This window comes from Fundulus heteroclitus, chromosome 14 (assembly GCF_011125445.2).
Source record: "Fundulus heteroclitus isolate FHET01 chromosome 14, MU-UCD_Fhet_4.1, whole genome shotgun sequence".
Lineage (NCBI taxonomy): Eukaryota > Metazoa > Chordata > Actinopteri > Cyprinodontiformes > Fundulidae > Fundulus > Fundulus heteroclitus.
The window spans coordinates 14,533,883-14,551,051 of record NC_046374.1 but is presented as its reverse complement, the minus strand read 5'-3'; the positions used below and the strand labels follow the sequence as shown (position 1 = coordinate 14,551,051).

Genomic DNA, 17,169 nt, shown 5'->3' with positions numbered 1-17,169 from the left:
TTACAGGTCTGTTGTCCGGGTGGTTTACAACTTCACTGATGCACGTCAGCTTTATGTTGCTCTGAAACATCCGCATCATACTGCTAGCTTAGCACGTAGCACCATTACGCTCACGGTCTAATTTTAGCATAATTTTGACAACTTTCAGTGTAATGGGCTGGTACACTGAAATAATTCTTTCTTCAGAGGCCTTCCTCTTCTTATAAACATGTAAGACAGTCCGCTTCTTGCGACTTTCAGCCATTTTCAAAGTAGACAGTGAGAGCAGTGGAGATACAACAAACAGCTGAGACCAAAGCTAACTGGATACATAAACACTAGAAGTGCATATGCGTAGCCAGCAAGCGGAAACTAGCAAGAAACACACATTGGTGTTATGTAAGCACCTCAGAATGATTAGCATGTGAGACAACCAATAGATAAGGAACTCGAGGGACAGAGGGGGACATGAGCAGGACCAATCCTTTGACCATTTGGACTGAATGGCAGGGATTGGTCAGAGTTTTTACAGGCCTGCACCTCTAACGGGTTTATATTTTTTTGTTCCTTTTTCTGAATTTATAATACATTGACTACTCTCAGGATGGAAGGACCATTTCACCCAGTATAACAAAGTTATAGTATATTTACAAGCCACAGTTCCAAACAAGCAAAACAAGAGAGATACACCAAACAGACATTACATTGTCAACCTTGTTGAAGCATCTGACGCAGATCACAGGCACACCCGCTGTTGGACCTCCTGCAGTTTTCTGGGACTACACTTCATCCTGCGTCACCTCAAGCCCCCCAGGGACATATGGCAGGATCCTGTTTGTGGCCTTCAGCTCGGTTATCAACACCATCACCCCAGACATCCTCCGTCAGAAGCTCACCCAGCTCCCACTGAAAAGGGCCTTGCTAATATTGTGCCTCATGCCGCAAACCAACAATTACAACCTTCTACAGGAGCTGCTGGTCACCTTCTACATTGCTATCATTCAGTCTGTCCTACGTTCGTCCATCACTGTGTGGTTTGGTTCATCCACAAAACAGGACAGATCCAAACTAAACAATTAGATCTGCAGACAGGATCAGGGCTGACCTTCCCTCCATCCAGGACCTGTACAGGTCTAGGGTCAGGAAAGGGCAGCTACCATCCCTGCAGACCCCTATAATCCATGGACATATATTTTCCCGCTGGCTTTACCACTATTGTCTTCCCTGTAACAAAGCAAAACATACCCAGGAATAGTTTGAGGAGCATAACGAATTTGAGGAGTAGATTTTAATTTTAAATTCCCCAGATGTCAGTGCAGTGCTGCTTCAGTTTTGTTAAATCTCTTTGTCGGATGCTTCTGTGGTAGACTGAAGGTCAATGATAAACATTCAATTTTAAATGCCTTGTTTTTTATGTATATTTAGTAGTTTAGTATATGTAAGTTTGTGTCAAGTGTCAATAGATTCTCTATAGAAATAAGACCTGAAGGATTGGTTGGCTGACTCAAAATGTGATCCAGAAGCCTGTTAGTTATTACTGACCTTTTGTTCTCCATTAAATGGATCGTTTGTTGGACAACTTTGCTCTTGGAAAATGTTTTGAACCCATTCTTTATTCATGTCAGTGTTTAGGGCACAATTTTGAATAAGCCAACTCACCTGAAAGGAATTCAGCCCAACACATGAACGGTGACACAGTCCTTCACTGTCAGCCTGACACAGGACTGGATACGCAAAACCAGGCAGTGCTGTTTCTAGATGTTTTAATCATTTTGAAGGTTCATCGGAGAAACACACCTTACCCCAGTCCTCTGGAGTCCAAACTTGGCTCTTCCTGTAGAATATGAGTCTGAGTTTATGATCTTCATGAAGAAACAGGACTTCTTTGTTACCCAGGCCAGCATGCAAAAGTCTTTATCTCATATAGCATGCAGAAACACTCTCACCTGGCAGCCATAACTCCTGAGCAAGCTCTGCACTGGTGTTTATCCAGTCTCTTGGTTGAATCCCCTTCAAGAGATGGTTCTGGCACTTGCTGTGTAGTTTCCTTCACAGCCACTGAACCTCCCTCCTTTAAGTTCCTGATGATGATTCATTACATGCCTGTATGGGTCCAATCTTAACTTAGGAGGCCCTTTAAATGAATGCAAAGTGATGATGACAGCATGTGTTTCCTCAGAGGTAATGGCTGTCAAACGAAGAGCAGAGCTCCTTTTAAAGCAACCATTCTGCTCTTAGGTCTCTTGCATTGGATCATCTAATTCAATTCAAATATCTTTGAAAAGGTAATTTGTTTGACTGATTTATTTCAAAAAGGGAAGCTCACTGAGTTTTCTCATAGAGTGATGCAAGAGTTGTTTAAGTCAAACAACTCAAACAGGAGGGTAAACTCAGGGTGTGGCGGGAAGACATCAAGCAGGCGGAGAGGGAAGAGGATGCGGCTGATATCATCAATGAGTGATATCAGCCGCCCCAGCTAACACTTTCCACCAGGTTAACAATAAGATCATTGATGTGATGCCAGCAGGTTATTGAGTGGCAGGACTAAAAATTATTTTCACGTTTTGCCCCAGATTGTCAAAGGGATTGGGTTGGAGGATCATCCGGGTAACTACTCTGAACATACAACCAGAGCTACAGTGAAATTATTTGGATCGGTGACGTTGAAGGCGTGGCACAAAAATGGTAAAAATTTGGTCCTCCAACTCAGGCAGTTGAAGCAGATTAGAGACATGTTACAGTTTTCTAGGTACAACACAAAGTATTAGTCTTTTACAGGCCATGTTTTTCTTTTTTTTCTCTTTTGTTCTTGCACTTTCATTTTGATTTCAAAGCAAACAAACCCACAAACATTCAGCAGCCGTTACAGGGCAAACAGACTGGGGCGCATCCGTTCATCAACACATGGCTCAATACAGCAGAGTCATTCCTGTTCTGTTTTGTTGTTGGGATAAGACTAATAGCTTTTCAGAAAATCAACGTTCATAAATGCTCCCCGTGCTAACAGACTGTGCTCGAGCTAGCGTGCGAAGGAGAACGGGCAAAAATGTAAATCTCTAGATGAGCAAAACTAACAGTGTGGAGCTGTAATTGCAGTGAAATGTAGTTCCACAAAATATTTAACTCGGGAGGGCAGAACACAAATGTTAGTTTCTACCACAGCGTGTTAGTAACATGCATTGAAAATTTGTGATTGCCAAATTACATAATGTAAAAACCTCAAGTTACAACTTTTTGTAATTATTTAACAAGTGATGTAAAGTTTTTGATGTGACTGTCGCATATTTTGCTCATAAAGGTGCAGCCGAATGGGACTAAGTGTAAAACAAATTCTGGTGAGCTTTTTAATGAGCCCTGAAACAAAGAGTATTATACTGCATGTAACACAAAACAATTAAAACAACAAAAAGTTCAAGAGAAGTGAAAGGGGGGCGTGCTTCGGTGGCGCAGTGGTTAGCGCGCACACCACCCATATACGGAGGCCTTAGTCCTCGACGCGGCCGCCCCGGGTGTCGACTCCGACCTGTGTTCCTTTGCCCCATGCCTCTCACTCGTATCCCCTTTCCTGTCAGCCCACTGTATGAAAAACAAGCCACTAATGCTGTAAAAACCTAAAAAAAAAAAAAAAAAAATGGTAACAGCATATGATACAAGGTATCATATGCTTAGAAATTTTGCATTTCTCGCACCCAGAAGCAAATTTTGCCCTCTGGATCTTTTAAAATAGTACACAGACAATCTATGGCGGGTGTGTCCAAAGTGTGGCCCGGGGGCCATTTGAGACCCCTGTATTGACTTTGTATGGCCCCTGAACTGCATTTCAAGAAAGATTTGGCCAACCAGCCCTGGAGGCTCTTGCAGATGTAAACTTTCTATTTTTAATTAGGGTAACATTATTGCAGTCAGATTCAAATTTTACAATTAAATGTTAGGTCTTTCATTATGTAAATTTTCTTTAATTTCCTAGTAAATAGGACCTCAGCTATCTAATGATGCTTACTCAAATGCAGACTTTGGTGCAGTAAAACATGATTAGAATGTATTCATTATCATTTATTTAAAATAATATTTTGCACAGCAGCTTAAAAAAATAATTTTTTGGTCGTCTTTCTGGTCGTTTTTTTTTTTTTTTTTTTTTTTGGCCTTTGAGTGTTTTTTGACTTGACAATTTGGGCCCACAGGCCGAAAAGTTTGGATAACCCTAATCTATGGCCTTTTCCACAGTGTATCCCACATCCCACAGTGTACTTACTCTAAGTAAGTCTAAGTGTATTTGTATAAATGCAGCAGAGTTTGAAAAAACATCCGCACAGACCTGCTAGGATCCGGGGCCTTTGAGAAACCGGTTGTAGAGCCATTGCCATAGCGACACCAACCTTTAAGGACAGCCAGTGTTATCACTGAACCTGACACCCAGCACCTCCCAACCCAATGAAATTCAAATGTGCTGTCTTTTTACTGCTCAAACAAAAGGCAGCAGTTGACAACAAAAGCCTATCTGTGCTCATGCTAATATTTCAGGCACCTGCCTCTGGCAGTATTTCACGTCAACTTAAGAGACTTAAAAAGAGGAAATTATCAGACAAAATTAAGAAATCTGCTGAAATAAACATTTACTATCAGCACAGAAGCCAATAGTGAAAACAGTGCATAATTATTGCGTCAGTGCAGCAACATAAGATGCACGCTGCTCATAATGGTACAAGAAGGAAAGACTTATAATGATGATGACGCAATACCAAGATGTTTCATATTTTTATTGACAACTATCACAAACTAATAACCTGATCTTCATAGTTATATTATTGTTAGTATAATTATATCTAATCATTATTCCTCTATGAGAGCATTTTGTAGTAAGGTCATCCGTTGTGGAGGCATCAAACAGTGATGACGGCCTTGCCGATGTTTTCTCCCTGCAGCATCCCCATGAAAGCAGCTGGCATGTTTTCAAAGCCTTTGGTGACGTGCTCCCGACACTTCAGTTTCCCCTGCAGAGGCACAATGCATACATTAAACTCACACAGGACACAGGGTTTAAATATGCACCCCCACCCCCACCCAAAAAAAAGCAATAATACCTCTTTGTACCACCCCATCAGTTTCTTCAGGCCTTGGGGATGGTCGCTCTGCCACCTGCTTTGCATGAAGCCTTCTATCTTAACCTGTTTCCAGTTAATGGTGGTTAGAGGGTATGGCCCTGGGAAAGACAAAATCAATGTTATAAAGCAGCAACAAGTACTATTTAAATAAACAGTAGGCTATTCTGTACATGCCTGTGCAAATTCTCAGTTATCAGTCATCGCAACAGCAAACAGGCTTAAATCGGAGGCAACCAGACTTTCCCTCAGTTTTTCTGAAAACGTTTCTACACCTATCCGGGGGATCTTTCGACATCTGTCAGTTCTGGCGGCTTACGCTGGAGCAACCAATAGTTGGAGCGCTGCTGCTTTTAAGCTACACGGAGGCACATCCTCGTAGGCAGCCTTCCAAGTCAGATGCAAATCAATGGTCCAGCAGCCACTGTCCTGTGTCTGCACTATTCTGTACATACAGCCATTATTTAACTTTAGCAAGACAAGGTCGCCCTCTAGTGTACAAAAAATAACAAATATTGTCAGAAACATGCACAGTGCCTTGCAAAAGTATAAATACCCCCTTTGTCTTTTTCCACATTTTGTCACTGGAAACGAAAGTTTTAAAAAATTATTATAAATAATGAAAAAAAATCTGTCCTGAATTCAAATTCAATACTACACCCAGCTTTCACGAGGGCAAAGCAGGTTTATTTATAAAGCACCTTTCAGTAACAAGACGATTTAACGTACTGTACATTAAAAACACAACACTCACAGCTTTATTAGCATTTTGGGGTAGCGCCCCTGAAGTTTTGCACATCCAGAGAGACTACAATTTCGCCTCTTCTTCTTTGCAAAATAGCTCAAGCTCAGTGAAACTGGATGAAGGGTATCGGGTGGAAAAAAATAAGTTGCAAGTCTTGCTACAACTTCTCATTTGAAGTCTAAACTTTGACAGCCATTCTGAATACATTTTGATCTATAATGCCTTAGTTGAATAAACAGAAAAATTTAATTGCCTTCTATCTAAACCTTATAATAGTGATACTAGTTTAGCAGGTACTGCAGGGTGGACAGTTTCAACAACATCTCACCATGACGTTGCTTCCTACTGACCAAAGGAAGAGTGTGGAGGAACTGACCTGTTTGGTATGCAGCATCGTGGTATGTGGAGATGCCTCCACACACAGCTATTCTACCAAACTCCTTCATCTGTTGTAGTGCAAAAGTTGAAAACTGGCCCCCGACCTGAAAAATGAGACGCCACCTCAACAGGTTAGAAACATGACAACCAACAGGAGGAGTTTAAAGACATCCGGAGCCACACCGGCTTACGTTTTCAAAGAAGCAGTCGTATCCTTCAGGCGCCGCCTTCTTCAGAGCCTCCTCCAGGGAGGAAACGGTCTTGTAGTTGAAAGCCTCATCAAAGCCGAGCTCCTTCAGGTAAGCTACTTTGGCGTCGGAGCCGGCTGAACCCACCACCTTACAGCCCTTGATCTTGGCGATCTGTCCCACCACGGTGCCCACGGCTCCGGCCGCAGCGTTCACCAGCAGAGTCTCGCCCTTTTTCGCTTGCAAAACCGCTTCAACCCCGTACAGAGCCGTCAGTCTGCAGACAGGGAGGAACGGAGCAGGAGAGTTTCTTCATCCAGAGTTTTTCCTAATAGTAACGGCAGCTTCTAAGGCTCAAATACAGTTAAACCCATTCAGAATTTCCAGAACAAAAGGTAACGGTTAACCTCAATGGCACATGAATTATTGTTCTTTTTGCCAGAATTAACGAAGACAGAATATATCGTCTCCTGTACATCCTCTCCTAGCCGTCTGTGTTTAGCACTTGTAGCTCCCTAATAAAGCTCCTGAATTTAAGGCTTTACTGCATTTTCTGTCCATTTGAAAAGGAAACTGAGCCACCAACAATGGCGGCTCTAGACAGCGGCCAATAGGGGCCAACAGGGGCCAACAGGGGCCAATAGGGGCCAACAGGGGCCAGTGACACTGCAGAACTGGTCCTGGACCCTGTTAGGGCGCCTGTACTGAAGACAATACTAAATCATTTTTTATGATGATATGTGCTGGGACAGAAAACATAACTGATTGGTAACTTGGACCAATTCCATTTTTTACCTTTACAGTTTTACGTTAACAAAGATTTAAAAATTAGGGTGTCCCACTTTTAACTTCAGCCATATTGAGATAGGAACCCAGTTTTCATCTGCTAGATCAGGGGTTCTGCAACCTGCAGTTTCAGAGCCGCAACTGGCTCTTTGGCTCACCTAATAAATTGAAAGAATAAATATTGCACTGTTTGTTTTGTTTCATTCTTTTATTCTGGCCCCACCCTGGCAAATGGGCCATAGAAAGGCAACCAACATGTTACATTTGTAAAACAGAGATGCCCAAGTCAAGCTGTTAGTGATCAGAATTGGTCAGTTTCCTTTAGCTGAGTTGGTCAACAGCAAACTAAGAACTCCCACCATTTTTAGTCTAAAAATCACATCAGACAACCTGATGTGCACTTTGATGCAGGTTTTATTTAGTCATAAAATTGAGATTTAGCTTAGGGACACGTGTTTTGAGGCATAAATGTGGATAATCTTGTGATAATCTATCAATGAACCGTCAGCACATTTACATCCTCTTTTATGTGGTCTCGTCACTAGAATTTAAAAACTAGAATCAGTAAAAAGTCAGGACTGGCAAGTCAGACCACGAAGTGAATGGGGGAATGAGTCCTGGTCAGGAAAAGCGTGATCTGCATCTCTAGTATGAAACTATAACCCTACTTCAAGTGTTAATTGTTCCTGCAGGTCTTACCCTGGCATGCCGATGGCACCCACAGCCAGCGACATTGGCACGTCCTTGGGCCAGTCAGCCATGAGGAGAGTGAGGTCCTTCCCATCACTGAGAGCGTGAGTTCTCCAACCGCAGCTACTCACAACGTGACTCCCCACAGGAAATGCTGAGTTTTGACTTTGGATCACCCTATGCAAAAAAATATATAAGAAAACCAAAGTCATCTTTCCAGCAAGTTTCCATGTGTTGCCACTTTGCTCGATGGTGTCACTATATATGACATGTTTGACCCACTCTAAGTTCCTTAAGTATGGGGGGAAAAAAGGCTCATAATGCTTACTCTGCAACCAATATAGTTATGAAAGAGTGACTTCAGACCTGCTCAGGTTGTACAATTAAAAACTGCAATTTAATTCAACCATTTGGGAAGTGTTTGTGTTAATGGGGTACATCATTAAATAAGAGTAAGGCAAACAGAGACTGGACCTACACAGAGGGAGAGAGTGTTTCAAAAAGCAAAGTGTAACTTTAAGTGTGTGCACATTTGTTGCATTCTTTATCATTTGCCTAAACAGTCTTGTTTTTCAGTTAAATTGTCCAGGATATAAGTCATTTTGTGTTTTTAAGTGATTTATTGTGGCATCCATCTGGCTTTACCGGGCATTTTCGGGGGAGTGTACACACTTTGTATATATATCCACTGTTGCACAGAGGGAACCATTAGAAGTCAAGTGTGTCTAAGGAGGAAATGGCCACTGTTAAGTGTTGATCTAGTCAACAACAGTATAAAAGGTCAATATGAAAGCTGGATCACATAATTAGATATGTTCTGCACTTTGAGTAGTTATTGTTTAACAGGTTATAAAGCAGATAAACGATAAATTAAAAAGCATGTCACCGTATGACACTGTCAGACAGAGGTGTGGAGCCAAGCACAGAAAGTCGTGATCAACTTTGTTAAATGCATTCCTGGAAAGCTCAGATGGTGATAACCAACATTCCTATTGCTTTTAAGTGTGATTAACAAACTTCGTAATTCTTCACGGTATCTGCAAACCTATAAGTATAAATACTGCAAAGTCACCAACATGCATTTTTACCAATTTGTAAATCCTGTACTAGTTAGGCTCAGCTGGAAAAGAGTTCATTTTTTCTTTCTTTCTTACTTCTTTTTTTGTTGTTGAAGATGGGTGACAAAGCAAAAAAATCTGCTACCACTGGAAGAAGTGTGCAGCAGGCAGCCAGGTTATATCCTTTTAATGAGGCAATGCTCCATCACATAAATCCAGTACAGCAGTTATTAGCTTGGAAACAAATGACTCTACTATGACTTGGCCTCCTCTCGCCCAATGAACTCCTGGAGATAGACACCAGCACCCCTCGCGACCCCATGAGGGATAAAGCGAGTAAGAAAATGGATGGATGGATGACTTGGCCTTTCTTTGCGTGGTAATAACCCTGTTATGCATGTTAGACACCACAATCAGAAAGCTCAAGCTAGCCATCAAAGACAGGCGTGCACATGCGTGAAAGTATTTAAAAGACAGAAGAAAGAACATTTCAGTAACACAGAGCTCTAAGAAAGCCCAGACACTCATTTGATGAAAACAAAGAACACTTTTTGGGTGATAAAATATGTTCCTTTTACTGCTGTTACTGAACGATACATGCAAGGTCCATATATACAACCAGAATATATAAGTAGGGGATCTAGAAGACTGTTGAAATGGGTGGTTCAAACGTAATTTAAAATTCCTCTTTGATGATTACATTTCAGATTTTCCCAAAAAGGGCATGTCAGGAATGATAGCAGATCTTTTTGTGCCTGAAAAGGTCTTTCCTTACTTTGCCACTTGAGTTCCGATCATTACGTCCCCTTCCTTCATGTACAGTTTGCTGAAAGGTCTGGAGGAAAGACAATGAGAGCATTAATGTGTGATAAATACATGATTCTGCCGATGATTTGGTAACGATTGGTGATGCTTGCCAAATTTGGATGCATGCTGTCTACCTACCTCATGTATGGATCCACACTGAGGAAAACCGCTTCCAAAAGGACCTCTGTAAGAAAACCAAGGTGTATCACACTCCATTTAAAATTATTAATGTTTGAGACTAATGAACTCTTCCTCAACCTCGTACAGAAAGAACGAGGAACCTATTCTTGCCTCCATTTTTAGGTGCAGGCAGCTCCTCCACCTTCAGCTTGAAGTCGCTGTCCTTTGGGAAGCCATCAAAGTGTTTGGCCAGAATCCACGACTTAGCCTGAACCATGGTGATTTCCTCAGGGCTGCTCGGAGAGAAAGAGCGCCAGTTGTGATCAAAATGGCAGGATCTTATCAAAGCTGCCATATACTGTGTTGCCTGGTTAAAGATTAATAACTGAAAGGAAGTATTAAGAGCTTCTTCAAACAATAGAAGAAAACCGAGATTATTGTAAAAACGGCCTAAATGAAGCATTTCTTTTAAATGTTCAAAGCCAAAGTATTGATTATGAATGTAATTTTGTAGAGAAATCTAAATGTAACGTGTCAAGATAATATACGCAACTTTTAAAAAAATACTTAGATGAAAATTTTTTTTTTTTTTACCGACTTACCAGTAGTATTTATTAGTAGTAGCAGGGAGGACTGCAAAATAAGCAGAGGTTGTAAGATCAGTCAGGTGCAGCTGTATTTATCTGGGACAGTGGGCGGAACTAGAAGAGCATGTTCTTCTTCACACAGCTGTGATTGGCTGAACACGTAGATCAGCCGCTTACGTATGACGCAAAACGTCAGCGACGCTCAGTTTGGAAGTTTGGCGCGGGGGAAAGCTCTGTCGGTTGAATCTGGACGGATAAAACTCGGTCATTTTGAGTCGAGCTGTAAGTATCGAGTTCATCCAGAACACACGAAAGGTTTAAACCCGGTTTATCCGCCAGTTAAACTAGCGGTAGAACCACCGACAGGCTCGCGTGCTACAACCGTTACTTATATAGCTAGCAAGCTAGTTGCGACGGTTTGTTGATAAACCCGTCAGTTGTTTTCACGAGAAACAGAAACATGTTCTCACAAGTGGTGCTACTTTTTATTGTTTTTATCTTTGATTTATTAATTGACACTTAAAGGTTTCGTTCGAAATTTGATGCACGCTTTGACGTCATCTGTTGTGCTCACTCGGCGTGAACGTAACGATGACTCAGGCGATTCTGTGACTTGTAGCTTATCACAGGAATGTTCATATAAACTGTGCAATAGTTGAATAATTAAAAAAAAACTTATCGCGATGATACAGACGATATCAAGCGGAAGGAAGGACCTCCAGTGAAACCAAATTTTAGCTTTTAGAATTATCTATCTATCTATCTATCTATCTATCTATCTATCTATCACCAAAGAGGTATTGTTTTTAAAAAAAAGGGAAAAAAAGAGGAAATCGCCTTGAATATACATTGACCAGTTGTCATTTGTCTCTATTATTTACTACTACCTGTATTCTATTTTTCTTTCTGTGATTTATTTGGTCTCCAGTGGCCATTATTTACCAGTGGAAGCGGTCAAAAGAAGTACTTTGCATTCCATCTAGTTCCACAGACAACAAATATAACATTTAAAGGCGCTCCAGTCCGTGGCCCACAGACTGGGAATGGACCAATTTTTAACCTGATCACCTCAGATTGACGACTGACAAACATGTGCATGCACATAGAATATACTAAGTCTAAATTTAGGTGCGTTCATTCCTTTCGCCGTCTGTTCTGACTGTGTTTGTTGTTGTTCTTGTGGTGCATTGTGCTGCCAGACGACTGAGCAGCGCGGTGTAAGGTTAAACATGTTAGACGGCGCCCACTTTGTGGAGGCCCTAGGCCGTCTGGGTTATCCTGGTGCGGCTTCACTAAAGCCCTCGGAGTTTGATTGGCTGTTTGACTGCGCCCCGGAGAACCTCCACTTCTTGCGCTTCGTCTGCCGCACCCTCGACCAAGGCAACGTTCTCACCGCGGAGGAGGCGGTCGCGTTCAAGGAGCTGCAGAAGTCTGGCAAGCATGTTCTGGATGAAGCATCCCTGGCTGAGGTTCTGAAAACCGTGGGACCTTCCGACGGGGGCAGCACAAACGCCTTGGGTCCTCTTTCTTCGGCCTCCGTGTTTGAGGCGGAGGGGGGTTTGGCCGTAGAGGACTTGGAGGCAGAACTGCAGGCGCTGTGCAAAGAGAAGGAGCTGAAGCAGCGGCGCTACAACAGGCTGCAGGTAGCGGCCACGTCCCACGCCGACGTCGACCTGCAGCTCGGCGCCGAGCTGGACCACGCCGCGTGCAAGCTCAAGGAAGCCAACATGTCGATCGCAGCAGAGAATGCCGACACGAACGCGGCGTTACAAAGCCTGACGGATGAGGTCAGCCGGCTCGGATCATACCTCCAGCAGCCAGAAGCTGGGCAAAAAGCAGATCAGTTCAAGCCCTCCGTTTCCAAAAAGCCCGGAGTCCTCCTCTCTCAGCTGTCTCTGGATCCGTACCTGCATCAGGAGGAGCTCAACACAAAGACACTCGCTGCCTTCACTCGGAGGCATTTCTTTCACGGCATTTCAGACGTTGTCGAGACCTCTTGCTCCGAACGCCTCCAGGTCCTTGACCTCAGCTCTTATGAAGATGGGGAGGCGGGGGGCGGCGACTGTGGAGGTGGCACGGGTGGGGATCGCACGGTTGAGCGCAGGAGGATGGAAATGGCCCGACTTCAGTGGTCACATATTGTGGCCCAGCACCAACTGATGCAGGCGATGGCAGAGGAGAAGGCTGTTAAGGCAGGATTAGACTGGCTCTCAGAAAAGGCTTGCCATACCAAGGTAAAATAAATAAATACAATGTGCTTGGGACACATTCCTACTGAAGTTTTGTTAATCCTAATATGCCTTTGTCCTTAAAACACACTTGTCTCCGTTATGTCGCCCTGACAGAGCATTTCCACATCCTCCTCACTTCACGTGCGCGACGTTGTTACTAGGAAAGAGCTGCAGGTCGTGGAGGCTGAGCTGGAAGCTCTGCTCAACGGACCGGTACCCGCTGCTCTCAGGGAGTCGGCCAGGCTGCTCAATGTTCCTGTAGTGAGGGGAGACCTGGCTCTGCAACTTGCCAGACAAAACTACTACACTTCTAGGCAGGACCAGGTGAGTAGCATAATATACTGATTTGAACGTGAAAAAATACCACTACTATCTCAGCCTCACATTAAGTACCAGCTTTAAGATGAAGATGTTTTGGGATATTAGGATTGCTGCTAGTTAATCAGTTGTTTGAGGGGCAACTATGCCTGAATTCTCCTGCGCTGTCATGTTTATGTTGGTTCGGCTGTGGGCTCGTTGCACAGGCCGCCTTAAACCACCGTACTGCAACGTGATTTGGTCCGAAACAAACACTTGAAGCCGTAGCGGTACAAGATGAATTCCTGTGTGAATGCACAAATACAGCGAGAATTCATCATCAAAGCTAATCAGCTTCCCTCTTCCTGCTAAAGAACAACATGCCCTCAACATGATGCTGCTTGCTGGGCTTGTCTGTTTAGTTGAACCACGTTTTAATAGGTTTGAAGTTGTGCCGTCCTTTTTCTGATAAGTTAAGCAAGGCTTTTTGGGATGTCATGGAGGGATTAAACTTCTCCACAGTTTTCTCCCTGAGCTTTCTGTTATAATCTCCAGTCTTCATTGGTGCCATTTGTTCGCTAATGCTCACTAACAAACCTGTGAGGCATTTGCAGAACGGCTATTTCTAATTAAAAGTGAATAAAAGTGTTTAGATTGCACTCAGGTGGACTCTATTTCCTAACCAGGTAACTTTAGGAAGTAATTGAGGATGGTGTTTTTATTTTTATTTTGGGGTATCGGAGTAAGAGGACTGACTATAATTAAATGCTACACATTTCTGCCTTTCATAGATAACAAATTTTAGAAATTTTCTTTTTCTTCCACAAAGATGCTCTACTTTGTTGGAAATTCTCTCAAATACATTGAAGATTTTTGTTTAGAACATGACAGAACGCGAAAGATTGAGCGTGGACACGTTGACGAGGCTCTCTTGCTGTGAAAGACAAACCCTCTGCGTCGTAGAAGTTACGGAGGTCAAAAGAAACGCACCAAGAAGCATTTTTGGACACTGGGTCATTGCTTGACGTTTGGTAATTTTGCATCGCTCTTACCACGTAGGTGCGTGACTACTTACTTCGTCAGAAAGCGACCTTTGACCTGCTCCTCCTGGCTCACGAGCTGGAGATGAAACGGTGGAAGGGCTGTCAGAATCAGCTGATGGAAATTCATAGGAGGCTGTCGGAGGAAGACAAGGCAGCATTTCTGAGAATGGAGTCTCTGGCACACCCAGACCTGGCCGTCAACCCGAGGCCCAACCCCATCATCAGCTCCACGGATGCTACATTCAACAGGTGAGACTTAAAGGAGGGTTTCCGTGCTGCCAAAGCTTTGCCCGTTGAACGGCTGCTCTGTCTCACTCTGAGATGCGTGTTGGTTCTCCTCCCCAGAGTTCTCCAGATCCTTGACCGTGACTCGGACGCGGGTCGATCAGAACCTTTTCGAACGTATGAAACTTTGGATCAAGCGGCTCGTAGCCTGAGGAGCAATATCCAGCTGGCCCGTGACTCTGTAGACGGCGCCTGCCGTGAGCAGCTCTACGCGTCCGCTCGTCTGCACGGCGACTGCGACGTGCTCCGCAGGACCATGTACACTGAGCTCCAGCAGTTAGTCTTAGGGCCGCAGGTACGTCCGATGGCCATTACTGACCAGGACCTCCTTTGTCCCAATGCACAGGTGGGTTCATTTGTTTTCACTCTCTTAGCTAACCATGCTTTACAGTCAACTCTTAACGTGAGTCTGGAAATTTTACTGTCATGTTCACTCTGGGTGAGGGAAGCTGGCGGCACCGTTCTTTTGATTTGCACGTTTAGTGATGCACTGTCATGATTTGGGTTCTTTTATATTAAGGGGGTCTCTGGAGGATCTGTGTAATTTTAGCAAGCTTTTCGGTGTGGGGATAAAAAGTCTCTGTGGAAGACAAACAGACGTCTGTGATATTGTAAAAGAACATGGGATTCAAGAGGTCAAACATTGTAGAGAACCAGCCAGCAACAGATTGATCAGAGCATCTTTAAACAATAATGCAGAAAAACTCATGTATGTTAACCAGAGTGTATACGTGCAGCCTGGAAACGGTGGAAATTAAGTATCATATAGTTCTGGATTAGTACAGACAAAGATAATGGAGTTCTCTAAAACTATTCCTGTAAGGCTGTACACTATATTGCGAATACAGTCATCCCAGGGTTTCCCCCGCCGTATTATAAGGCTGGCGGGCCGCCATGCTTTACTCCCAATATACTTTACTATTGCAATATTTACCAGTGTTGGCGCTATCTGAAAATTTCTAATATCGTGCAGTCATAGAACCACGTATTCATACTATCAGACGTACATCCATTTATATCATTGTCCATCATTGCAGGTGTTGATCCATCCATCAGGTTGTCAGTCATATTGTCCATCTGTTCATCTATTTATCCAGTAATCCGTCTGTCTATCCCTATATCTTTCCATCCGTCTGTCTCCATCCATCCATTATTTTGGCCATTTTCTATCCATCAACCATACCCATTTGTCCATCTACCCTTCCTATCTATGCATTTGTGCATCAGTTTTTTTTTTTATCCATGTGCTTCTTCCATTTATCCACTTCCATGCACCCATATGTTTACCTTCCTTACCTCCTTCCTCGTTTACTCATTCAACCTTCCTAGCTCAAAATGACGTGCATCCACATACATGTTATTTAATCCAGTTACAGGTTGGAAACAGTGGGAGTTTTTAGTTTGGACATTTTGACTCATTATTATAGTTTTCATTATTGACTCATTAATAACTTTTCAGAACTGGTCAGGAAAGTTAAATGGCGGATTATGACACTTGATTGGTGCATTGCTCATAATTATGCGTTAGTGCGGGCAGATTTAATACATTTCAGGTTAAATTATACATATTACCCACTTCCTGAACCACTGTCTAGTTGTTCTGATTACAAATTAGTTTTATTATTTGCTCTTGGAATCTCTGTATTTAGTTAAAAGTGAGCAACACCAAACTCAACTCCTGATAATAAGTCGGATGTTGGTGCTCAGGTTCATTAATAGTTGCTTTGTCATCATTAATCATCTTTGTAGCACTTGAAGCGTAAAAACATAGTAATAGTTACTGTACCTTGTGTAATGATTATCTTTTTATTGTCTGGGAGAGAAAACCTCGCAGATCTGTGTCAATTGATTTCGTTTTCTCCTCTCAGACACCAAAGCCGTCTCTTCTCAGTTTAGATAAGACGTATCCTTGAAGTTGGACATTGTAATGATGAGTAATCAGTTTTCTTTGCACATGTTGCTGAGCTGCATCCAGGTTATTTTCTGCTAAGTCATGACCCAGTTACTCTGTGGCTACGCCCTGACAGAATGGCACACAGGAACTAATGTGCGTTACAATCTTGGCTTTCAAAGAAATGCATTTCCGTTTTTCACCGCACATTCCTAAAACTAGTTGTTTGGAATTTAATTTAATTCAGTAGCGCATATTTAATTTGATGAATGCATGGCATTTGTTTAGGGAAATATTTGTGAGAAAAAAACAACAAGAAAATAAACCAGATGTAAGCTTTCAGTTTCTCATACTGCCTCCCTCTCTTGACAGGAGCTGACCCTGAAACTGGCAGAAGCTGAGTCTCAGTTGCAGAATCTCCAGCGAGTGATGCAGGAAATCCTGGGAGAAGTCAAAGCCAAGCGCTCTCAGCTGGAACGCAGTCCCCTGCTCAGGCGGGAGAGGGAATTGTACATCTTCTTCCACTTGGATGCTCGGCTTCTGCAGAAAGTAGTGGAGGATCTGGAGAGCAGGATGACTAACAGAGGGGAGCAGTGAAGCCACCAGGAGCTCTTCCAGCCACCTCTGCTCCTCTTCCGTCCCCGTGATGATAACGAGGACACTTATTATTATTCTTAAAGACAGATCCTGTATTGGTAACACCGTTTGAACCGCTCTTTGCTTCGTTTGTGAAGATGACGAATAAAAAGGAAATTGTAAAAGCAAACATTTGTAAGCCGTTTTCATATGAATATATCTTCCTGTTATTAAACATTTGTTCCTTTTTTGTGATTATCTGCTAAATAAAATTCAACTGAATCTACACAGAGATTGACTTTCATACAAGTTTTTGTTGTGTGCAGATTTGTGTGAATTTCTAGTTTAGACCAGGTCTTTTCAGCACTAAAAAAAAAAAATCAAATCTTCTCCTTTTCTTTTACCCCTT

The 17,169-nt window shown here is 42.8% G+C and overlaps 2 protein-coding genes across 4 annotated transcripts; one reads left to right on the top strand and one right to left on the bottom strand.

Annotated features, from left to right (window-relative positions):
• Positions 1-4,721: 4,721 nt before the first annotated feature.
• Positions 4,722-10,546, bottom strand: LOC105918799 (prostaglandin reductase 1). The gene is made up of 9 exons (XM_021311376.2): positions 10,453-10,546; positions 10,022-10,143; positions 9,869-9,914; positions 9,699-9,758; positions 7,875-8,042; positions 6,393-6,666; positions 6,200-6,305; positions 5,061-5,179; positions 4,722-4,970 (listed from the first exon to the last, which is right to left on the bottom strand). The coding sequence occupies exons 2-9, from the start codon at positions 10,125-10,127 to the stop codon at positions 4,860-4,862; spliced, it is 990 nt and encodes a 329-aa protein (XP_021167051.2). The 5' UTR covers positions 10,128-10,143; positions 10,453-10,546; the 3' UTR covers positions 4,722-4,859.
• A 49-nt stretch (positions 10,547-10,595) lies between these two features.
• On the top strand, positions 10,596-16,950 carry haus3 (HAUS augmin-like complex, subunit 3). 3 transcript variants are annotated; one of them, XM_021311375.2, is made up of 6 exons: positions 10,596-10,719; positions 11,649-12,671; positions 12,783-12,992; positions 14,025-14,257; positions 14,354-14,588; positions 16,557-16,950. In XM_021311375.2, the coding sequence occupies exons 2-6, from the start codon at positions 11,667-11,669 to the stop codon at positions 16,779-16,781; spliced, it is 1,908 nt and encodes a 635-aa protein (XP_021167050.2). In that variant the 5' UTR covers positions 10,596-10,719; positions 11,649-11,666; the 3' UTR covers positions 16,782-16,950. The 3 variants fall into 3 exon arrangements, with proteins under 3 accessions (XP_021167050.2, XP_012709407.2, XP_021167048.2); XM_012853953.3 differs by having other exon boundaries at positions 14,354-14,639; XM_021311373.2 differs by having other exon boundaries at positions 14,354-14,696.
• The last annotated feature ends 219 nt before the right edge of the window (positions 16,951-17,169 follow it).